Here is a 25,039-nt window from a genome sequence, read left to right on the forward strand (position 1 = left end):
AGAGAAAATGAAATGGAGAAGGACACAATTGAATAGAAATTAAATTACATATTAAAAATGTATTCAATAAATCATCCTGTAAAAAAAAAAAAAGAAACAAAAAAAGCTGCCGTACACACAAGGAAAACTGTTGTCTGGGAATCCACACTTTATTTCATTGTGCACGAAGCATGTCTTATATTCGTTAATGTGTGTCTTACAGGTGTCCAACGTGCAGGCGCGAGCTGCACGGCTGTCCTGGGCCCCCCCGGCAGGGCTGGTGAACAGGCATAGTAACGGTATGCCTGTGTCCTGCTCCTACGAGGTCTCTCTCTCAGATAAGGGACGAGATGGAAAATATCGCCTCATATACAGGTAGGTAAAAACACACACGCAGACACACAAACATACAGGAGCATATGAGCTAGCATAGAAGTGTGACCGTCGTTTGTGTTTTTGTTTTAGTGGCGAGGAGTTGGAGTACCACCTGAAAGACCTAAGGCCAGCGACAGACTACCACGTACGGTAAGGAGACGTCTTAAACTTGACTTATCCGGCTTTTTCCGAACGAAGCCGGTGGAATTTTATGTTTACGTTTCCATGGTTTCGGTAGTCGCATTAAATGCATGGATTTTTTTTTTTTCAATGAAAATCTGTAAAACACATGGATCATCACACCAGCTTTAATTTTAACAATGGATATCACACAAATTGACATCCGTGTTGAAAGCCAGTGTTAATAGATGCGGATATAGTTACCGCAACTATGACAACAACTGAAAACCATGCAAAACCAGCTTCCGGTTTTGACCATAGATGACATTTGGAAACTTGTGGATACCTGATGTTGTGAATAGTTTTTTAAATGTTTAATTATCTTTTTGTGTGTGTTTGTTTGTGTGTGTTTGCTTCAGGGTCTCGGCAATGTACAACTCGGTTCGAGGCTCGTGTTCAGAGGCCGGCTCGTTCACCACACACTGCAGCGTCCCTGATGTCCCGCTCCCCCCGAAACTCTCCCACCGCACCAAGAGCACCCTTACATTACAGTGGAAGGTACGGGCACATTTATTGTTTTTTTTTTTTACACCGAGTCACCCCCTGAAAAACTGCTGATTAAGCTTTTTCACCCCCCAATAAACACCGTAGTGATTCAGATTTACAGTGTTTCAATTAGTTTTGATAGCGCCTTTGGACTTGGCTGTTATAAATCAATCAGGAACTTCTTTATGGTCTGCGTCTCCCACGCTGTATTTGTACAGTCATATCCCTAGAAAGGAAAACAGCTTTTGAAGGTGAACATTATGTGTTTCTTCACCTAGTTTATCTCCCAGCTTGACTCTATCAGTCCCGCAGCACCCAACGGGGAGACAGCGGTGCGTTGTTGCACAGCGCCGTCACGCCGCATCCCCGCGTCCTCTCTGACCTTTTCCACACGAGCAAATTTTTCTCCAATCACGCTGTCACTGATAGAGCGTGACATCACTCACCCCAGACAGGATGCAGGGGCCAATTATACAAACACGGCAGGTATTTTGTCTGTCTCAGTGTCAGCCTTTAATCCCGTCCTAATCTCCATCTCTCTCTCTCTCTCACTCTCTATCGTCTCTCGTCTTCCTCGCCTCTTCCATTTTCCTGTCATCCACAGCCCCCGGGTGACAACGGATCCAAAATCACAAACTACCTGCTCGAGTGGGATGAGGTGAGTTCCCCCTCTTGACGTCTATCATCTATCATGCTTTCCCTTTATTTAAAAAAAAGAAAAGTCACTTATTCCGATCATGGGATGTCACCAGATAGATGTTAACATTCAGCTCCTTAGATAAGACGTACTCACTGTCTGGCCCTCCCTCCTCTTCCTTCTCCCTTCCATACTTATTCATTCTGACATGCTACTTTTTCCTCATTTGTTTTCCTTCTTTCTTAATGTAATTAATCTCCCCCATCTGTTCCCATCTTGTCTTACTTTGTCTCTTCTCCTCCTCCTCCTTTTCTCCTCTGCAGGGAAAGAAGAACAGTGTTTTCAGAGAATGTTACTTTGGGAGCCAGAGACACTGTAAGCTGACACGACTGTTCCCCGCCTGTGGCTACACGTTCAGAGTGGCTGCACACAACGACATCGGCACAAGGTACTGTTGCATATTACCGAAGACACACAAATACACATCATCATCATCATCATAACACAGAAGGCAGTTGTCACAACTCTTCACATGCAGTAGGCCGGGGATGCAGGGATTCGTTAAAATACATGTCAGCTTTGGAAAAAGAGCAGGTGACAGGCGGCCCTCTGGTGAGACTTCAAGCTATATTCCAGTAACCATGGATACCCATACCTACGGGGAGGCAAATTATATCGGTGTCAGCCGCGGCCGTGCACCGTACACCGCCACGCCGCCACCGTGATGGCAGGCAGAGAGACACAAACATGCTCCGGCTCGTCTGTAGCATGTGAGATGAATCCTCTCCCACTTTGTCATTTTTCCCTCCATCATTTCCTCCGTCCTCTTGTCCTCTGCCTCTCTGCCATTAAGGCAGGGAGCATCTCCCCTGTGGTCGTTAGGGCGACAGGGGGGGGAGGAGGTGATGGAGAGGAGCAGGAGCGAGGCAGTGGATGTGATGATGCTCTCAGGCTGAACCTTTGGATGCCTTAACCCTCCTGTTTTCCTCCTGGGTCAAGGAAGGAAGGCAGGCAGGAAGGACGGACAAAGGGAAAGATGGGAGGAAAGAAGGAAGGGCAAAAAGGAAGGAAAGATAGATGGAGGGAGGGAACAGATTGGGTCAAAGAAGGAAGAAGGGAAAAAGGAAGGAAAGATGGAGGGAGGGAACGAATCAGGTCAATTTGATCAAAAGAGAAGGAAAGATGGGAGAAAGGAAGGGAAAAAGGAAGGAAAGATGGATGGAGGGAGGGAACAGATTGGGTCAAAAAGGAAGGAAGAAGTAAGGACGAAGGGAGGGAAGGGAGGGAAAAAGGATTGTGGAAAGAACGAAGGGAAAAAGGAAGGAAAGAAAGATGGAGGGAGGGAACAGATTCGTTCAAGGAAGGAAGAAGGGAAAAAGGAAGGAAGATGGAGGGAGGGAACGAATCAGGTCAATTTGATCAAAAGAGGAAGGAAAGATGGGAGGAAAGAAGGAAGGGGAAAAGGAAGGAAAGATGGATGGAGGGAGGGAACAGATTGGGTCAAAAAGGAAGGAAGAAGTAAGGACGGAGGGAAGGAAGGAAGGGAGGGAGGGAGGGAGGGAAAAAAGAAGGAAAGAAAAATGGAGCAAGGGAACAGATTAGTTCAAGGAAGGAAGAAGGGAAAAAGGAAGGAAAGATGGAGGGAGGGAACAAATCAGGTCAATTTGATCAAAAGAGAAGGAAAGATGGGAGAAAGGAAGGGAAAAAGGAAGGAAAGATGGATGGAGGGAGGGAACAGATTGGGTCAAAAAGGAAGGAAGAAGTAAGGACGAAGGGAGGGAAGGGAGGGAAAAAGGATTGTGGAAAGAACGAAGGGAAAAAGGAAGGAAAGAAAGATGGAGGGAGGGAACAGATTCGTTCAAGGAAGGAAGAAGGGAAAAAGGAAGGAAGATGGAGGGAGGGAACGAATCAGGTCAATTTGATCAAAAGAGGAAGGAAAGATGGGAGGAAAGAAGGAAGGGGAAAAGGAAGGAAAGATGGATGGAGGGAGGGAACAGATTGGGTCAAAAAGGAAGGAAGAAGTAAGGACGGAGGGAAGGAAGGAAGGGAGGGAGGGAGGGAGGGAAAAAAGAAGGAAAGAAAAATGGAGCAAGGGAACAGATTAGTTCAAGGAAGGAAGAAGGGAAAAAGGAAGGAAAGATGGAGGGAGGGAACAAATCAGGTCAATTTGATCAAAAGAGGAAGGAAAGAAGGAAGGGAAAAAGGATTGTGGAAGGAAGGAAAGAAGGAATGATGGAGAAAGGGAACAGATTGGATCAATTTGACCCAGAAGGACAACAGGAGGGTTAAAACATCCCTCAGCTTGAAGTTCCTTTTGAAGCCGCGGAGACACACGCACTCACAGACATACTCCAAGCTTTCGGTTACACTCTACACGCTATTTTTCTTCCTTGTGAAAAGTTTTACAACCTCTCAGACTCCTACTGCTGGATGGATGCTCCCATTCTTCTCCCCTGCAGCTGAAAAACCAACCCCCACCCCTCCTCCTCCTCCTCCTCCTCTGTCTTTTCCGACACATATATCTTATCTCCCTCCATCATGACTCTTGTTTAACTTCTGAACCATCTCCACTGGGACGGGCGCTCACCTGTAACCGCAACATGCACTCCCTTCGAATGAGCACTCATCATGTCAGTGTTCTTTTACTACGTCTTCTTATCCTCCTCTCTCTCTCCCCCGAGCTGCCAAAATCAGAAATTCATGACGTACAGCCTCCCTTCACTCTCGCGCTGTTGTCGCTTTTCCCTCAAAAGTAATGAACTGACAAGTCAATAATGTGCTTCTGCGTTTTAAATTTTAAAAAATGGCAAAAAGAAAAACTAAAGAAGATGTGAATGGAATGGAAATTTGAACGTGAATTGGAAATGTGATTGTGTTTTGTGCAGTGGCTTCAGCACGGAGGTGGTGTTTTACACCATGGGCACTCTGCCCGCTCTGCCTCTGGCGCCGCGGCTGGTCAGGGCCGGGGTGTCCTGGGTGACCCTGGAGTGGGGGCGTCCTGAGGGCAGTCCCAGCGAGGAGCAGCTGAAGTACACACTCGAGATCCAGGAGGACAACAGCGTGAGTAACACACACAGAAACACAAACACATTACTGGCACAGGTTGTTTTCCATTACATTATAAACAGCCCTCAGTGGCTGGAAACGTGTTATACATACCCCATTTTTTGTAAATGTGAAAACCTTAATTAAGTTTAGTGAAACTTTCTCCTATTTTATTATTTGACTGAACTTTATTCTGTCAGTCAATTGAATCCCACAGGGATAGAGAGGAAAATACCAACAAATATAACTCCACTAGGTAGTGATGTATTTTCAAAAAATTATTATAGATTATGAGAAAATATTCAAAATTACATCCATAATGGATCTCAAACCCTCTCCCACACACACAAAGAGTGCAAAAGTCAGCATTTATTGAATCCATATGCTCAAGAATTTATATGCATTCAAGTACGCTGCCGAAAGAAAGAAGCTCTTACACACACAGACTGCAGTACTGACAGTGTATCTCCCACAGGGAACAGACTTTCATCCAAAGTACACTGGAGAAAACTTGACCTGTACTGTACAAGGCCTGAAGAGGAGTACACAGTATAAATTCAGGGTAAGTGAAGTGAAGCTGCAACATCAAAGCTACCCTCATGTGCATTTTTGTGGAAAATTGAAAATAAAGTGGAGCCATAAATGATTACAGTATATTCTTCATTTTGAACCCTACATTTGTGTTAATACATTTTGGAAAATATGATAAAAATGCTTCCTTGTTAAGAGCTAGAAGAGAAGATTGATGTAACTATCCTTCCTTTCATCCTACTTTATGAATCATCTCATATAGGTAGAAACCTTTTTTACACTTATATATATTTTGCCAGGTGCTCTACCTCTTCAGTTCTGCTATTAAATCAGTTCCCAGTTGGTGATGTTCTCTTGTTAGATAAAACATAATGTTTCCAAGGACACCGGCCTATCCATGTAGCTTTCAGTGGCAATCTAACGTCCATCAGTCGAGGAAGGAATACAGAATTTAACCACCGGAGAATTGGCTGCAATCTAAAGAGTAGCGAAACAAAGCAATTCAGCCGCCATTAAGATCGCGGGGAGCAGCGTCCACCTCTACTTAGAAGCTGTGATCGCTGCTCATAATTTGAGGACATCGTGAAACAAAATGTTCCTGCTGCAGGAGATCTCTTAAGTGCGTTCGTTCGCATGTGTGTTAATACCTATTATGGTGCTGTCGGCTCCAACAAGGCCTTACATGTGCTGTACTGTAACTGCACACACATGAACACATGCCGTCACACGCACACATGCACGCACACACATCCAAACTCTGTGTTCCTTGTGATGTTCATCCAACCGTGAACATTTGGGAACAAAACAGATTGTCCGCAGGATGAGATAACGGAGGGAGTAAAACTGGAGAGAAATGGAGGCAGATGAAGCTCAGGTGAAAGAAGAGAGAGTAATGGTTTCTATTAATCAGGACTCTTACTTCTCCACCTGATAGATTTCTCTGCAGCCTCTCTTCTCCCGTCGACCCACGCTCACTGTGAATCTTTTTTGTCCACCACTGCACCGTTACTCATTTTCTCTCCTCTCTTCCCCCCCCCACTTCATTCATCTTTCCTTCACCTGTATCCCGTCTTTCTTTTCCTCTCCTTTTCCTTTCCCCTTTTGGTCACCTCACGCTCTGCCTCCCTCCCTCTCTCTCCTGTCCTATTTCTCTGCCCCCTCTCTGTAGCTCATAGCGTCAAACATTGAGGGAAAAAGCAGTCCCAGCGAAGTGTTGGTGTGCACCACCAATCCAGACAAACCAGGCCCTCCATCTACACCCTGTGTCACCGCGGCAACGCCCTACGGATTTACCGTCACATGGGGTAAATACACACACACACACACATGTGTTGTTCTATAAACTGGCATGTAAAGAAAGAAGACAAAGAATATTCCTAATACAGAAACACGTGTGTGGATGCAAATGGAAATCCACACACCATACTGTACATAAATCCATCATCTACACCCTCTAATAAGCCAGTGCATCCAGAGGAATATTTTTTTCTTCCAGTACGGGGCAGTTCAAAAAGATTCAAGCCTGACAAATAAAAAATTAAATCCAGCAGAGCGTGTCGCAGAATAAAACCGCGACAAGCTGCTGCTGCCTCTGGGGTGTTATCATTGAAGTGAGGGAGAAAGCCATAAAAGCCAACACGTCGGCTGTCATCCATCTGTCTCGTGTTAGCGCTGCTGGAGTCAGTTCTGCCCGTCCTTCCTTAAATACGATAAATGATACAATACTGCTGTAATATTAGAAACATGGCACAGATCATACCGTATGTCTTTACATCATTGTTTAGACTCTAACTGCCATGTTGTTTGTAGAAATCGTACTTTACTTTTGCCTCAGGTTTTTATTTATTGAACCAATATGACTGTGATTATGGCAACAATGATGGCACGAGTCACATGGATTGTTTCCAGCGCTGCTCATGCACTTCCAATCTCAGTATCAATCAGCCCCAGTCGTGCATTATTCCATATTCACCATCATGCTGTCTGATCGAAGCGTCAGCTCTGTTGCTAATTAAAAACTTTGAAAGCTGCTTTTCAAAAAAGATTTTTTGGCTGAGACACAGCATCGATGTGTCTGGGCCCCAATTTCTAATTGATTTTATACTTAAACTAAAAATCAACCACTCTCTTGCGCCCACAGATCCTCCACAGGACAACGGAGGCTCGGAGGCTCTCACATACCTGCTAGAGATCTCAGAGGGATGCTCCGAAGGTACGATTTACATCGATTTACATCTATCACTGTGTCTGAACATCTGTCCATCGGCTAATACGAGGCCAGAACAAAGCTCAAACTGTTCCGGCCGTCCTCTCTCACCCCCGTGTTTGTTCTTTCGGTGTTACCCATTACCTTTACTTACCCCTTTATGAAGAATGGCCTGTGTAATTCACTCTTTATAAGCATCAATTTAACGCACAGCGCCGTTTGGATTTCCTCAGATCAGCAACTCCAGGAAATGAAATGTCCTCCCGTTTTACTCAGTCGATAACGGCGGAGAGAGAGAGAGAGGGAGGGAGAAAAAGAGTGAAAGAGGCATAATTCTATTGAATCTGCGTTTTATTCAATCACATCAGAGAAAGAGGAATGAGATGCTGCTGTTGATGTCGAGACTTGTGTTGAATTTAAATTCTGGAAAGCCGTTTGGCTCAGCAGTCGTTCATCCTAAGGATCAGGATAGATTGGTTAATTAGACTAAACTGATGTGATTTGGTCATTTAGCTCTCACTCTGTTCTTTTTCTGTCTGTGGCAGGAACTGGTGTGATTTATCTCAGCTACCTCAGAAGTGTGTTTAGCAGTTAAAACAAAAAAAACAACTTAATTTTCTAACATCAACTCCAAATCCATCTATATATATCTTCCTCTGTTTTCTGAGCTCTCTTCACCCTCACACCTCTCAGGCTGAACTCTCGAACTGAGACGAGTGTGACTCATCTCATTGTGTTTTCTGTGATTCATAACACTCAAGTTTTGTGTGTATGTCTGCATGTGTGTGTGTGGGGAGGTTTACTGTGAAACAGATGTAAAGCAAACTAATATTACAAGTGGCAAAACACTAAAGTCACTCTGATGTGTTGCGCTCGGTGAAATCCACGTTGTGTTGCTGCCGGAGTTGGTCAGAAAATGTACATTACATAATCACAATGCAATTTGCATTCTCTGCAAAATTGGTTTTGGTGTAAACAGGATCTAAATTAGCATAACACAGGAGCTGTCTCACAGGTGGGATAATGAACAGCACAACAGCACAAGCCTGCACCACATAGAAACTGCAATACAAAGTGGTGGTGAGAAGGAATAAATTAGGTCAATGGGATTCTGTTTCTGGGAAAATAATGAGGTCATCTGTAGAAAAACTTACATAACAACAGGAGATATACATGCACGTATGCTTGCGTATACGATGGGTTTTGTAATTGCATTTCTTTGTTTTTCTGTGTGTGTGTGTGTGTGTGTTTGCCGGAGCAGCGAGCCAGTGGGAGGTAGCGTACAGTGGACCAGCAACAGAATGCATGTGTGAGCGCCTGACACCCGGCACCGTCTACCGCCTACGTGTGTGCAGCATCACCACCGGGGGACACAGCCCGGTAAGACACGCACATGCACAAATACTCAACTTTAAAATAGTGACTGACCTGTGAGCTTTGAATTTGAATAGTTGTTGAGTTCAGCAGAAAAATGTGTGAACGTCTACAGTCTGCACACACACACTGGTCAAAAAGTTCCCAAGTATCGTTATTAACAGTTGTTTCTTTTTTATCGAATGTGTCTAATTATTGTTCCTTCTCTTCTTGTTTGTCTTTGCACCTGAAGTGCACTGTTAGTGTTCCGGTCCGCACATTAAGTGTCCCACCAGGGCCCTGCCAGCCGCCAAGGATTGTGGGTAAAGCCAAACACAAGGAAGTGCAGTTAGAATGGGGTGAGTGCAGACATCCACGTACACTGGGTTTAGTTTTATTTACTAGAATTTTATTTTATTTTATTTTTTTACGCAACTCAGCTAAATCACCCTCTGGCAGTTTAATATGTTTCCTGGCCAGCTCTAATGTAACCCCAGTCAACCATGTTTCACCCTAATTGAGCCCTAATTTAGCCCATTAAAAGCCTAACCTAGCCTCATATCTGACTTAACTCTCCTAATGTCGGGCCATTATTGCAGATTAGTACTGTTATCTGCTGGCAGGCAAAATCTCCCAGTCTGAAATGCAGAGGAAGTTCCTGCTTTACCAAGTTTAATACAGCTGGCCACAGCCCTAATCAGCTCGCATTCAGGCAGCGCTGCCGCAATTACTGGCTGGAGCTGAAGGTCAGACATAATGTATTGGAGGGCTTTCCTCACTGTCTCCCATCATTTATTACCTTGGCCACACTGCAACCGAAATTAAACATCTGGCAGAGGAAAGAATCCCCTGCAAATCACTGAGAAATGTACCTTTGTAAATGTATCGGTAAACACACGTCAGCTCGAACACCGTGTCTTTCCATTACGCATGATTTGTAAATACATGTAATTTAATCCCATCTCTTCTTCTACCTCCGTCTGCTTAGACTCCCCCGCCTCCGAGGGAGTGTGTGAGGAGTGTGTGTTCAGTCTGGAGATGAGCGAAGGGGACGCCAAGCCGGCAGAGGTTTACCACGGGTCGGAGTTACAATGCACCGTTGGCAGTCTGCTACCTGGAGCCACGTACAGCTTCCGCCTGCGGGCCGCCAACGAGGCTGGGGTGAGAGATTCACACAGCAGGAGTATGATCAGAAAAAAACAAACAAACAAACACACAAAAAAAGCCATTTCCTCTTTTTCTCTTTCCAAACAAAAAAAAGCTATGGAGCTGAAAAGACCATAAAATCCACTATAAAATCAAATTTTCCTCTTGCATAGTTTGGAATTCTTAGTAGAACAGATGTCTACTGTTATAGAAACACATACACACACACACACACACACATGAACAAAGACATACACACACCCACACATCACACACTCAGACTGTCTGGGACACTCTGACCTAATCACTGCTGGTCCTGTTTATCTAACTGTGGTCATGTTTGGATGCAGGAGTGTGCCACAGTCTGGAGTTAGCATCTTATTGCTTTGATTATCTCCACAGACAAGCGCTCTAGAGCGAGCTCTCAGACTGACTGATGGAACATAGGCACAAACACAACACACACTCACACACACTCACATCAATATACAAAGCATACAGGAGACGCCAAGGAGGAACACATACATTCTGTGTGAATGTGTATTACTGAAAATAAAGCAAAAACTTTTTACATTTTTAATGCACTTGAATGTCCAATAAAAAGACAGAAAGATTAGGAGACGCCAAGGAAGCAGCACTCATGACTCATGTGTATAAGCACATATATATTTGTGATTTCTCTAATAGTAATAGTAAATTTTATTGTCAATCACACTGTGTAACTGTTGATTACACAGGGGATCGAAATTACGTTTCCCCAAACTCCAAATGTGCAATTAACATTCAACATACCTTTACCACACACATATAACATTATGTTATATGTGTGTGCGCATGCACCTTATCTGGATGACAACGAGTGGTGGCAGCGCTCCTCTTCTGTCCAGCAACACACACCTGAAGCTTCACTTTTAATACAGACTAACTAACGCGACTTTTTGAGCATGGTATGGGACCGCGTGTGTGTGATGATCGCGATCGCGGCCAATTAGCGATTAGCGCGTTTAGCATTTATTAGCTCCAGTGTCTCCCTCTTCTCTGGAGGAGGGTCTGGCGAGCGAGACTAGCTCCAGTGCGACCTGTTCAGCAGCAGGAGGAGCAGGAGGAGGAGGTTGACTGACTGTGGCAGGACACCTCTGCCTCTGTTTCACTTTATGTTGCTGGTAAATAATGTGGTTGTAAAAGTAGGCTAGTAGGCTAAAGTTAAAATATTTAGTATGCACTAATTAAAGGGGCAGAGCTTTAAGAGACATTTTAGCTTTTATATTTTATAAGATATATTTTTTGTAAGAACCACAATTAATAAATATAGGTTATATATTTCAGTGAATATCTAATTGTTCTTAGCATTTGTTAGATAACTTTCTTTGCCCAGTAAATTAAAACATGTTGGAACTATCAATGTCTCCTCTCTTGCCGCCAGATCGCCTACTTTTAACCTCAGACTGTCACAATGATGTATCAGATGTCAGACCGCCTCATTCTTTCAGTTTTAACCTGAATATACAAGACATGATTGATTTTCCCAACGATCAAAGTATACGAAACCGAACCGAAAACCATGACCACAAAACCGTGAACCGAACCGTTTACTTGAACATCTTTTAAATACATATTGCCGCTTAATATGTTTTATGTAACCTATGGCATTTTTAAGCTTCATGTGTGTTATTATTGGACAGAAAGAGCAGCGCTACCTCGGAGCATAGCCTACGTACAGAAAACACATTTACATCAATAAATAAATGTTTCACAATGAACCAATCAGTCTGTATTAAATTTTATTTAGTTTGAAGGCAAGGTTTGCAAGCTTCATCTGATTGACATCAAGGGACAGATTCTCCAAGTTTTGCACAGCTTTTGCTCATGCTAAACCTGCACAGGCTGAAGACCCTCTTCACGTGTTTCAAAACCAAACACAGAGAGACAGATTGTGCAGGTTTAACAGGAGCAAAAGCTGTGCAAACCTGAGTAAATCTGGACCCTAGTCTCATGCTAAAATTGACTATAAATTCACCTTTAAAGTTGGTTTAAAAAAAAATTCCCCGGGGGAGCATGCCCCCGGACCCCCCTAGGGGGTCGGTATCTTGTCACCTTTTTTACCCCTGATGAGTTTGCACCCCTGAACATAGAAATGAACACAGACATCAACGATATTAAAAATGCGCACAGATATGCAGACAGACAGACAATGACCTATGATATTTGATGCAATAATAAAGTGCAATGTGAAAAAATGCAAAGTGCAGAAGACATGTGTATGCTATGTATAGGTATGTTCATGGAATTTCACAAAATTTCCTTGAGTGAGTTGAGTAGTCTGACGGCCTGTGGAAAAAAGCTATTGCTGAGTCTGGTTATGTCTTGCACCACATGCTGCGGTAGCATTTACCAGATGGTAGAGGGGGGGGAAACAGTGTGTGTGCTGGGTGCGTGTCTCTTCCACTTGTGTCAGGTTAAACTTATCTGTGATTGTGTGTTGCAGTTGGGAGCGTACTCTGACCCGACGGAGGTGACGACTGCAGCGGGTCCTCCCGGCCAGTGCGGGGCGCCAGTCATCACTCCCACCAGCAACACCTGCGTATCGCTTAACTGGGAGGTGAGACGGACGGACGAACGAACGAACGCACAAATGTGTTTATCACAGTCAAGAGACACACACGATCTGTTTAGAGATGCTCAAACTCCCCTCTGTCTGTCTCCACTGACATAAAAGCTGCCAGGCTGTTGACAAACAGACGGAGGAGACTGTCGTTCACAGCAATCCAGCCTGTAAATGTGTCTTTAACAGCCTGTCACTCATTTCCCCTCGGCCTTGCTTTAACAAGACACTGTATCTACTTTTGTTTACTTTCTATTTGAGAGGCAGCTCTTTAGGTTTTATTGTATTTTGAATATATTTATGGCGGCGGTATTTCCTTTTTCCATTACAAGTCCCTATTGATTTCTCTGGGATGAGCTGAGTGTGTATGTGTGTTTCTGTGTGCCGCAGAGTCCTGAGGGTTCGGGTACAGACATCTCTGAATATCGTTTGGAGTGGGCGAGGGAAGACGAACCGATGGAGCTCATCTACTGTGGATCTGCCACGCAGTGTGAGCTGTCAGACCTGACGCCTGCCACAGACTACTGCTGCAGGCTACAGGTAAGGCAACGTTCATGCACAGACACACTGGGACATCACTTTGAAAGGGGGAAGGTGCATTGATTGTATATGAACACAGAGATAGGCAGACACACAGCAAGTGGGTTATAAGCATGACAGAAACAAATACACAAATGGCCAAAGGAAGCATTAAGCACATAAACAGAGGCCGGGGAAACGTTGATGATAATTGATTCTGTTTGTGCCCGGACTCTTAATCTGGTGCATAAATAACTGCTCCCTCTCTCTCTTTTCTGATTTCTACCCTCTAAAGCCACCAATCCAATAATAATAAGAATGTTTTATGGCTCTCCTCTTTTTATGGGTTCATTTATACAGTTTAGAGGACAGCACAAGGTCATCCTAAATGTCATAATCAATGTGTGTGTGTTTGTGTGTGCACTGGTGCAGTAGTGCCTTTTTATATGTGTAGCAATACAACAGATGTCCCCATAAGAAACACTGGTACACTCGACCTCAGCGTGGTTCCTAATGTGATGGATATGATGCTTTATTGTTTCGGATGTCGCAGTTTGACACGCCCTTGATTTATGAGAACACTTTTTATATTTTGACACTATCACAGCAAGGTAAATGAAGAGGTCCTCAGTTTTTTTGGTTGTTTTTTTGTCTTTTTCAAGCATTGCCCAGATATATGTGACAGCTCGTAATAAATCAGGAAATGCTACTGAAGTGTAATTTGTGTTATCAGGGACCCTTGGGGTATGTAGAAAATTTACTGCCAAGACAAAGAAACAAGTCAAGACCTCACTAAGTCTGAATCCTCGATGTAAAAAAAAAAAAAAAAAAAGCACCTCAAGTTTTGCATATTTTGTACAATTGCAATAAATGAATTATAACTAATAGGTGGCTTTGCTTTGCTTTGTGCATTAAAAAGTTGCTTGTCGCTGAGTTTGTCAGAGACAATAAAGCAGATGATTATAAATCAAAAGTGATTGAAGGGCACAAGCAACAGACTAATGTTCTTTCACCAGCTAATTTAGATTCATGTCGCTCCTTCTCGCTTTTATTTTACCTTCCTTTCCTGTGTGTGTGTCTGCTGCTCTTCTGCCAATTTATTTCACTTTTGTGTCTTTTCTCTTCCACTCTTAACCTTCATCTGTATGGTTCTGTCTCTGTCTCTATTCATCCTCTTCTTCTTTTCATCCCACCGTTCTCTCTCTTCACATTCCTCCATCTGTCCTTTTCTTCACCCCTCTCACCATGTGAATTTCTTTTTTTGTGTCTCCTGCGCAGGCGGTGAATCAGGCGGGCGCCGGTCCTTACAGCGAGCAGGTGAGTTTCAGAACTCCGGCGACGAATCCCGACCAGGTCTCGACCCTCGCCCTCCTGGACCTCCAGACCCCCTCGGAGTCGGGCCACTCCCCGTCTACCTGCCTCTTCCTGAAGTGGGACGAGCCCAACAGCAACGGGGCGGAGATCAGCTCCTACGTCATCACCCTGGACGGACAAACCATCACTGTGGAATCAGGGACCAGTCACCTTATCTCGGACCTGCAGCCAGACACCGAATACAGGTACTGACAGGAATGAATAGAAAAAAATGTAGTCGCTGTCTTCGATGGAGAGTGTAATTTATGTTGATGGTGATCACAAATCATTGGGGTGACATTTTGTAGAGATAAAAATAAAACACCACAGACAGTAATGGGTGGGCAGTCACCAAAATATTGAATAAATAAACCTTTATTGATAGATATTTTGAGCCCTATATATGGCCACCAACTCTTTTTGACGGGGTGTCTGTGGTTGAGTGGGTCGACCACTTGTTTGAATGTTTATGGTCTGATCCCCCCCTGCTCCTCCAGGCCATGCATCAAAGTGGGCAAGATACTGAACCCCAAACTGCCCGTGTTGACTGTGTGGTGTATGAATGTGCCAATGTGTGTGCAGGACCAGTCCAGTAGACAGCATTTCTTCTCTGTACAACATTTTCTATTGCACATCTGTCCGTCCTGGGTGAGGGATCCCTCCTCTGTTGCTCACCCTGAGGTTTCTCCAATTTTTCCCTGTTAAAAGGGTTTTCTATGGAGTTTTTCCTCAGTGGATGTGAGGGTCTAAGGGCAGAGGATGTTGTTATGATGCCATGTAAAGCCCTTTGAGACAAACTGTTTGTAAAAACAGGATATACAAATAAAATTACATTGCCTTGCCTTGTCTTGCCTTGCCATGGTGGCAGAGGGCAGCCTGATGAATGTGAGGTGAACTGTGGGTTTCTAGAGCTTTTTAAATAAGTTTTCATTCATTCATTTGTTCATTCGATTATGTATTTTGCTGCTGAAGGCTGCTGCTTTGTCCATCTGAAAATGTCATTATGAAAACACTGACTGAACAAAACCAGTAGAGAAGCAGAGCAACAAAGCTCCAAAGAGATGAGGGATGGATGCATTCAGTTGTTGTTGTAGTGGATTTATCATTATGATTCACACATTTTTTAGATAAAAAGTTGACTGAACAGTTGAGTTTGCACTTACATGTAGTTAAACTTTTGAACCAAGCAACAAAAGCAGAGACTTTGACTGGGATCCTACATTTCCCACAGTGAATTACAGTGCTATCTTTTTATTAAAAACATGGATGTCTGGTACAGTAAATGCCCATTTAATCTCCATGCTTTCCACAGAGATTTTGTGTGTGTAGATTTGCTGGTGTGTATGAGTTCACCTCTAGTGATTCATCAGGAGGATAGTAAAGGCTTTGCGTTGTCAACATTGTCATTCAACCCCCCATCTAGAGCAACCTGATACACAATACGAGGAGCGATGTCGCAGAAGTAAACAACCACTTGGTAAACTGAATCACCAGCTACTGTTGTCATGTTGTTCTGTCTGTGAGCAGTTCACTGATTACATGTGTTTGTGTTTGTGTGCATCCATGTGATTGTGTAGTGAGTTCTTTGAACTGGGGGGAAAAAAGTGTGTGTGTGTTTGTGTGTGTGTGTGAGAAGAGGCAGAGTGGTCACACACCATTGTTTTCATTCTGAGGTTGTTTTTGTCCTAATGTCACTTTGCGCTGTTGCATAATGGCTGCCACTGAGCCAGAACACGGTGTGCGTGTGTGGGGCTGTAAGGTTAATGCAGGTTGTTATTTACAGCAGTGGGATGCTTCAGATAATATAAATCATATTTTATTTGTGTGTGTGTGTTTGTGTGTTTGTGTGTGTTTTGCTCTGTTTGAAGTAGAGCAGGTTTTAACTCACCTTATCCTCATTCTGAGAATAGAAATATTTTTATGCTCCGGAGAAAACTAGTCATTGACATATTTGTGATTTTGTTAAAGGTTTAAAAAAAATTATAAAGCACTTAAATGTCGACATTTGAACTGTTTTCCATTTACATTTCATGTTTTCATTGACAGCTCCACGACCTTTACATCTTTTCATCGTGGTGCTTTTTTTTTTTTTTTCCCAAATACAAGGCTTGACAACCAGCCTTTGCTTAATTCTGTCACAGTCCATTAATAAGGTGAAAGGTATTTGAGTCCATAAAGACACCTTGACAGGATAATTGCTGCACAGTCACACGTCATGGAGCTCAGATTCACTAAACCTGAAGGAAGAATAACATGAGACTCACCACATGTTGTCGCAAGTTTACCTGATTTGCATTAACCACTCAGTTATTTTTCTTCTTTTTCAGTGACAAAACAGATTATATTTGCAGGCAGGTACTTTGTTTTCCACTTGATAAGCTGCTGTTGTATTTTTCCGTTCATCTTCAGTCATTAAGCTGATTATCCAGTAATTGAACGCGTAGGGGGTTCAGTGTTTTGCCCAGTATGAGACATGGTTAAAAGTCTTGTGGATGTGCAGTGACCACTGACTTACCAATTTTGGTTCAGAAACTGTTCATCTTCTTTTTTTTTATGTCACAATGATACAAAAATGCATATGTCTTTAACTTCGATATGCGAATCCCCTCAGGACTAAATGGAATCCCTCATCATCAGAAACTAAGCTTCTTTATCTTCCACTCTCTCCCTTCTCGGCCGCTCATCATCTTTTATCTTTATGCTTAATTACCCCAGTGGATGGGTGAACATTGCCCTTTCTCTTCTGTCTTCACTCAGCTGAGTGAATTATAATGAAAGGTTACAGTTACAGGGGATCAGCAATTAAATGTCAAATGATGGTCGACACTCTAGCCGAGGGGTTCTGCTGTGGATGCTAATCAGCTGATCAGACATTGACAGAAAGTGGGCGAGGAGGGGAGGGGGGGATTCCTAGAAGAAAGGCAGCAGGAGAAGTCTGAAAAACAAAAATCCATTTCTACCAGTGCTTCTTTTTTTTTAATTAGTAGCATGTGAGTGTGTGGTGCATGAAATAGTAAATACATCCACACTTTGCATTCTTTAGAACCTGTTTTATTATTTTTTCTTTGGCTGAAGCACAGAAGTTAATTTAGAAAAAAAGGAAAAAGTTTTTCTGTTTCTTTGAAAAATTAGGAAAAGTTCTTTCCTGACATTAAATCTCAGAAAACACAGTGCAGTGTAACAATGATGGAGTTTCTCCTTACTCACTAATAGCCTATACATTGGGGGAAAAGGGTTGGCTGACTGGCCAGATACTCTGATCCTGGGTAGTGCATTGAATTGTAATGAAGAGGAAAATGGCGATGGGAGAAGGGATCCGAGGTCAAAGCTAATACACCAGATCAGATGAAAATGACCCCCACTGTTAGACAAATAGGTCTGCGGGCGCACGGAGAACAACACGTTACATACTGAGCATTTTCCTGCACTTTTATGCACATGTGCTTTTGGGTCATGAACTCAATCCCTGCACATGTTGTTACTGAAATTCAAAACCTGATTTTGAGAAAAAGTCATTGATTTGCAAAATAATAAAATGTCACACAACACTCTGTAACTCACAAATCATAATCCCCCCTCTCTCTTCGTGACCTGCAGCGTACAGATCCAGGCTGTGAATGCCATCGGCTCCAGTCCCACGAGTCCACCCCTGCAGGCGAGGACACGTCCCCTCCCTCCAGCCCCGCCCCCCCTGGAATGCTCAGCGGCCGGCCCTCAGAGCCTGAAGCTGAAGTGGGGCGAGAACGCCAGCCACACGCGCGCCCTGCTCGCCGACGACATGGTCTACACACTACAGATGGAGGACAAGAACCACAGGTGGCGTAAAAACACAACTCTATGCCTTTGTTACATCATTGTTTACCTCATGGTGTAGACTGAGAAGGTCAAGGTCAAGGTCACGTTTATCTATAGAGCACCTTATAACAACCTAGGTTGACCAAAGTGCTTTACATAAAATATATAACAATAAAATACAATAGTACATTTCAAAAGACAATTTCGGCAATGACACATACATTCAGCAAACCAAACAATTTCGTCTCACAAAATAGGTTTTGAGAGAGGACTTAAAAATCTCCAGAGTCTCTGACGAGCGGATATGCTGCAGTAAACTGTTCCACAGCTTAGGGGCAACCACTGCGAATGCTCGATCGCCTCTAGTTTTCAGCCTGCTTTTAGGCACATCCAAATGTATTTAATTTGAAGACCTCAGAGCTCTGATTGGTCTGTGAACATCAGGATTTTAAAATCAATTCTGAACCGGACAGGAAGCCAGTGCAGGGAGGCCAGAACTGGGGGTTTTATGCTCCCGTTTCTTTGTGCCTGTCAAAAGACGAGCAGCAGCGTTCTGCACAAGCTGCAGGCGTCGCAAAGAGTGCTGGTCTAAACCTACATACAATGAATTACAATAATCCAGCCTCGAAGAAATAAAGGCATGAATAACCCTGTCCTAGGTTACTATAGTCCACTATAGATGTCACACATGGGCATGCAGAAACTCCATATAGAAAGGATTCAGGCCCAGGCGTTAATAATAATAGTTCTAACTGTTCTTTATTGACATTTCTGGTCAAAAGAAACACACTTTATATCGACAAGCTCCAGTGTGTATTTCATAATGCACCTGGAGCCGCTGCTATGACGATGAACTTAAACTGTGCTCTCAACTTGCACATCACTTTTCTCAGACTCCTTACTCAATACAGCAACAACAGGACCCAGAAGGTCAATATTTTTAACACACACACACACACACACACACAGAGACTCACACACAGACTCACACAAACACAAGGACAGAACATGAGCAGCTTGAGAGAAGGTGAAGGAGCATGTGAGTGTGAAAGCCATGCTAGATGTTCGTGTGTATCATTGTGCTTGTCTGGTGTGTGTGTGTGTGGGTGCATGTGCGGTAACCAGATGTACTAAGGAGTAGTCACGTTGAGGGCATCTAGAAGCAGCCAGGATACAGCCTGCAACAATCAAACCCCCATTTAAGCCACTGGCGAAGGCAGGAGGGACAAAGAGAGAAACAGTGAGAGAAAATTATCAGCCTGAGGAGGAGGGGAAGGGGCAGGACATGTCCGCTGATGGGGAGTTAAGTACTTAAGTTAGGAAGAGCACGAGAGGAAGGCTTTTTTTTTATTAACAAGTCTGACTGACTGAGAACAAAGTAGGAACCAGACTAAAGTGACTGGCCGCGTGGAGCCACTTTTATCTGCTCACCCGTCTGCCCACCTGTCGGATTGTCCCCCCCCCCCCCCCCCCTCCCTCCAGCCTCTCTCCCACTCCCCCCACTCTGCTTGGCCCGTGAACAGTGTTTGAATTAAGGCTTGGCCGTCATCTAGTTGGCACCCAGCTACCTTGGCACCCCTGGAACGGAGCAGAGTGCAGCAGGCAACAGATGGGGCTCTATCAGACAGGCTGCGATCTGTTAACCTCTGCAACACACACACACACACACACACACACACACACACAGACGTATAAACATATGCACGAATGCAGGCTGCCCACCAGTCAAAAATGAAAACAGCTTTCACAGTTAGGAGGGTGTTGTTTACCTTTTTTTAAAGTGGCACAGTGATTAGTGTGGCAGTATGCTACGTTTGTCTGTGTTTATGTGTCTGATTTCAGCAGATCTGGTTCAGATGGTGTTTTGTGAATCATCCTGGCGTTAGTTTCCACCTGCTCACGTAGGCAAAGGCTTCATTTTAACATAAACTGTACAAATTATTTGATTTTCTCCCCCCCCCCCCCCCCCTTTTTTTTAGTTTTTGTTTGCAAGTTACAGCAAATCAAACAAGACATTCTTACACGCAAGAAACAGAGCAAACTTTTTCTCCCCTTTCTCCCTACCTTCCCCTCTTCCCCTCGCTAAAGAAGTAAAACATTAAAACGATAAAAATATAGGTGAAAATAAAGCGAAAAGGAAGAAAAATTAGATAAATAAATAAAAATAGACAAATACTGATGGAGCATCCTCCTTGTATGCATCTTTTTTAGCACATAGTATATTGGAGAAGATCAATCCAGCACGTACGCAGGTTAAAACTGCAATTGATAAAATGTAGATCACAAGAATAACTTTAAATTGGTGACAGGTTTATCTTCAGTCTGGCTTCTTTTTTCCCCCTAGTCCATACACATACTGTACATCCCAGCTGCAGGCACCCACACTCTTTTTTTAAAATATGATTTATAATCTAATACAAATACAAACAGAAGCATCTGCACTCAGCCAAAAAATACACAAACATAATTTCACTCTCTCCTCCACTTCGCCCTCATTTCCTCCATGAGGAAGCCGTCCATAAGCCCTGTAAGTGAGTAAATCGCTCTGTAATGGCCATGTGTGATTCCTGACTGATTCAGGCTAATTGTCTTTGCTCAGGATTCATTACTTGCAGCTACAGGTGGTTCTGACCGGACGCCTGGATGTATTTCGCAGCTGCATTAGCGGCGCTTGACCATTTGCGGAACTCTGTGTGTGTGTGTGTTTGCAGAGGATTATCGCCCAATGGCTGGATTGAGCTGGTTTTTACACCACCACTCCTGCTCCTGTTTCCCCCACTCTCATTTCTCATCACGCTCTATTAAAATGAATTAGCGAGACATTTTTATTAGTGATGAAATCGCCATGGCAACTATTTAATCATAAAGTATCGAGGGAAACAGGAAGACGGAGCACTTTCAAAAAAACAAAAAAAAAAAGAGAGAGCGAGAGAGAGAATCCAATCTTGAAAAAATACAGCTTTGTAAACAAACATATCATATAACCAGCTGGAGTTTCTGCAAATATAATTTAGATTTTACATTTTGCCAATAAATTCCATCAGCATCATTTTTGACCAAATAGCATTAGTGTCTGTTTATGTTTTGTTGACTTTGGCTGTCCCTCTCTGTATGTCTGCCTTTGTCTCTGGCTGATCTAATTCATATTTATTCATCTCATTCTTCATTCATTTTATTTTCGGAAAGGTGACTTCACCTCTTGAGAAATGCACAAACCTTTTCATATATTTCCTCCCTCCCACCTCATCTTTTTCCCTCTTTGTTTTTGCCCTGCCCACCCTACCGTGTCTCCGTTGTGTAGGAGTATGGAATGATAAAGCAAGCTTTATACTGAATCTCCATGTACTGCTTTCCTCCCTTCTCCTTCTCCTTCTCCTTCTCCCTTCCTCCTTCCGCTCATTTCTTCACTCTTATCTCCCTGTATGCAGACCTGTTGCTCATGCTGTTTTCTTTTTTTTTTTTTTTTTTTTTACTTGTTCTCTGCACCCGGTTTTTACCCTTTAAAAAGCGGGCTGAATTTATTTGTTTGATCCGTCTAATTTTACTTTACCTTCTCCTTATTTGTATTGCAAAAAATACCTGGCAAGGGTATTAGGAGTGTAAGGGTGCCATGGCAACGGGGGCTGTATAATGCAAACAAGCTTTCAACCTCCTCACAAAATTGATTTTTTTTTAAAGTTCAGTGCAGGTTGAAGAACCTGCACCTGGGGCAAAGCCTTGGTCTCGTTGTTGTCATTCCATCCATCAATACCACCATCACTCCCTCTGTCCATGTTTGCATCCACTTCTCTGCCCTTCATCCCTTCCTAAATCCACTTCCTCCATCTTTTTATCCATCAAAAATCATCTCTCCATCCATCCATCCATACAGTATCTCCCCATCTGCCAGTCAGGCCACTCATTTTCTTCTCCCTCCATCCACGTTCCTCCTCTCACCCTCCTTCCATCTTTGTATTAGCTAACTTTGTCTTTATATCCGGTACACCCGTCTGTTTTCCCACTTAAAACACCGTGAGAACAAGATGTCTCTCCTTCTCTGTCTCTAAGTCAACCCTAATCGCACATGATACACTGATAACAGGAAATACTTGATTTAAATCATGTTTACTCTATTGGAAATAATAACAAAATTATACCTTTCACTTTGGGCAAATATGGTGATGATCTCATTTTTCAGGACACGTAACATACTATTTCTGTGTGTCACCCAGTAACAGTGAATGAATAGAGTTTGCAGTTAACTTAAAAAAAAAAAAAAAAAAGATTTGCTAACCTTGTTATTTTGAGACAAGTCTGGCAGTTAAGATCTTACAGGAAAGCTTTCAAGGAAAAACAGGAAGAAAGATGTTGGATAGTGTCATGCCAAGACAAATGTTGGCTTTTCTGCCTGAGCTGAATCATTTTTCAACAGAGCTGGTACAGTCTCAGCAAAGTCTGCATCCGTGTCGTGCATCACTGCGGCAGAAATACGCACAACGAAATTTCAATATTTGCCAATGCTCAGTCAGAAAACATGGATCTCATTAAATCATCGGCACAAAAAGACACGTGTCTTGTCAGCCTCTAACCTCTCTGTGTCCTGCTCTGCTCCCTGTCGTGGCTAATTGGTCGGCTGTTTGGCTCCAGACCAAGGATGCAGTTCAACTCATCAACCATGGCCTGGTGATTTTATGTGTGCCTGTGTGTGTGTTTAATATAATCCATGCTCTGCTGGTTGTTAATTGTTTTGATATTCCGCCACTCAGCTCAGTCCAAAACGGAAGAGCTCATAATTCATAATAATGGAAAAGCTGATGTGTTCGCTGTGTAAATGTAAGGATTGCTAATTTAATCATCAATTTAATCATTGCAATCGTGAGCCGAGAGTAAACGGAGAGTAAGAGGAAACTCGGATTTACATCACAACCACTGTGTGTGTGTGTGTGTGTGTGTGTGTGTGTGTTGACCGTAAGGCCCGACAGTGAGGCAAAGAATTAAAAACACCATATATCAGGCAGAGGAACGCATAACTTCTCCGTAGTGCAGCTACATAAAGAGCTCATCAAGAGTTATAGCCTTCCACTACACCATGACCTCTCTCTTCTCTTCTCTTCTCTTCTCTTCTCTTCCCTCCTCCTCTTTTTGCTCTCACAGCACATCCTCCATCTTCGTCGTCACTCTGTAATTACCGGCCACCTCTTTTATTTCTCCTCTCCTTCATATCCTTTCCCTCCTCCATTCTCTCTTGCCCCTTCACCTCTCTCTCCGTCTTCTCTCCCCTTTTTTCGTAACTTTCTTCCTGTGTCGCTGACTGTTTTTTAACCCCACCGTGCCAAAAAAAAAGGGCTGATAGTGGAGATAAATAACCAATTTTCAGCTCCAATCTCAGTTTCCTCCTGACTTGCTTGTTCACCCACTTATCATCTCTCCCTCAGTCCATCAATCCATCCATCTTGTCAGCCAGGAAACTTTTCTTGGGGACTTGTTTTCATCAGATTTGTGACTCATGCCTGCCGCTATTGGTCCTGTAGGTTCATAAATCACCACTATCTTTTTAAAGATCCGCTCTTCTCTCCCTGCCAGCATCCGTTCAAGGTTTCCTTTACTTTTTTTTTTCTCCATCCAAGTCAGTCCCACCTCAGTGTAGCATATTCTAAACCTGTGTTGACACCGATAAGCTCCTCAGTGAACAAACAGATACCAATATAAACAATGTAATGGTGAAAAGCTCTGGATATTTATGTGTACTACATGTTAAAGGGATAGTTCATCATTTTGGCAAATTCACCTATTGCCATAATCCCTATAGTCATAAGGGTAGGTTGTCTGTGCAGATTCTCATTTGTTCAGGTCAAATGCATCTCGAGGCAATTGAATCAGGTCAACTGGACTTAGTTGTCCACAAGGGCGTTTTGGAGTTGTTGGATTGTGTATTTGATGAGTTTGATGAGGGACAGGGGACCTGTACCATTCACCTCCATTGTGTTCGCTGAGCAGGTCACGTCTCTGCCCCGTGGATCTCAAAACAACATGCACTGATAATTAAAGGTAACGGACCTACCCCTATAACTACAGGAAATATGGCAATAGGCAAATTTGCCAAAATGTTGAACTATCCCTTTAAGACCAGGGATGCCATGCACCCCTGCAAATGATTAATAAGCCATTATTGCAGTGAGTCACTGGAACTCAAGGCAAAATACATCAAGCCAATAATACAGTATAACATGGTCTGAATCATTTCCCAAAAGTAGTTTAGCCATTAGTGCGCTCTGAGTACTGATGACTTATTCGTCACTCTTCTTGTTATCCAACTTTTTAAACTTGACCTTCTTCAACGCTGCATATCCTTCTTTCGCCTCATCAAATCACAGCACCATCATTCATTTCTCTCACCTCCATCTCACACCTCTGTTCCTTCTCCAGCTTCATCAGTCTCTCACACCATGTTCTCTAATTTCTCTTCTAGATTTGTGACTCGCTGTCTCTCCTTAACCCTCCTCGTTATATTCTCCGTCCAGGTTCGTGACGATCTACCACGGTCCCAGCCACACCTACAAGGTCCAGCGGTTGACTGAGTCCAGCAGCTACAGCTTCAGAATACAGGCCATCAGTGACGCCGGCGAGGGCCCGTTCTCTGACACGCACACTTTCTGCACCACCAAGTCTGTACCCCCCGCCCTCAAAGGTAAACTCACCCTGCAGGCAAAGTGTGATGTCACTGTTGCCCTTCAGGAAGTTGCAGCCATTAAATCACATAATAAAACATCCTAGAATGAATGAATGTCCCAGAAAGTGAAGACTTTATACTTTATAGTTCAGAATAAGAGGGAAATACCACATTCTAACTTAT

General features: G+C 43.4%; 1 protein-coding gene across 3 annotated transcripts in view; it reads left to right on the forward strand.

Annotated features, from left to right (window-relative positions):
- The window catches only part of fndc3ba (fibronectin type III domain containing 3Ba), a 102,061-nt gene that overhangs the window by 69,128 nt on the left and 7,894 nt on the right, over positions 1-25,039 (forward strand). For all 3 annotated transcript variants that reach the window (XM_083998165.1, XM_083998166.1, XM_083998167.1), the window contains exons 9-25: positions 203-354; positions 445-504; positions 894-1,032; positions 1,625-1,678; positions 1,981-2,105; positions 4,543-4,717; positions 5,178-5,264; positions 6,402-6,537; positions 7,374-7,445; positions 8,701-8,819; positions 9,046-9,151; positions 9,781-9,953; positions 12,424-12,537; positions 12,931-13,080; positions 14,338-14,618; positions 18,010-18,228; positions 24,708-24,874. In XM_083998165.1, coding sequence (XP_083854291.1) covers positions 203-354; positions 445-504; positions 894-1,032; positions 1,625-1,678; positions 1,981-2,105; positions 4,543-4,717; positions 5,178-5,264; positions 6,402-6,537; positions 7,374-7,445; positions 8,701-8,819; positions 9,046-9,151; positions 9,781-9,953; positions 12,424-12,537; positions 12,931-13,080; positions 14,338-14,618; positions 18,010-18,228; positions 24,708-24,874 — 2,329 coding nt within the window. The remainder of the gene's footprint in view (positions 1-202; positions 355-444; positions 505-893; positions 1,033-1,624; positions 1,679-1,980; positions 2,106-4,542; positions 4,718-5,177; positions 5,265-6,401; positions 6,538-7,373; positions 7,446-8,700; positions 8,820-9,045; positions 9,152-9,780; positions 9,954-12,423; positions 12,538-12,930; positions 13,081-14,337; positions 14,619-18,009; positions 18,229-24,707; positions 24,875-25,039) is intronic.

The sequence above is a fragment of the Trachurus trachurus genome (assembly GCF_905171665.1).
Source record: "Trachurus trachurus genome assembly, chromosome: 22".
Classification (NCBI taxonomy): Eukaryota; Metazoa; Chordata; class Actinopteri; order Carangiformes; family Carangidae; genus Trachurus; species Trachurus trachurus.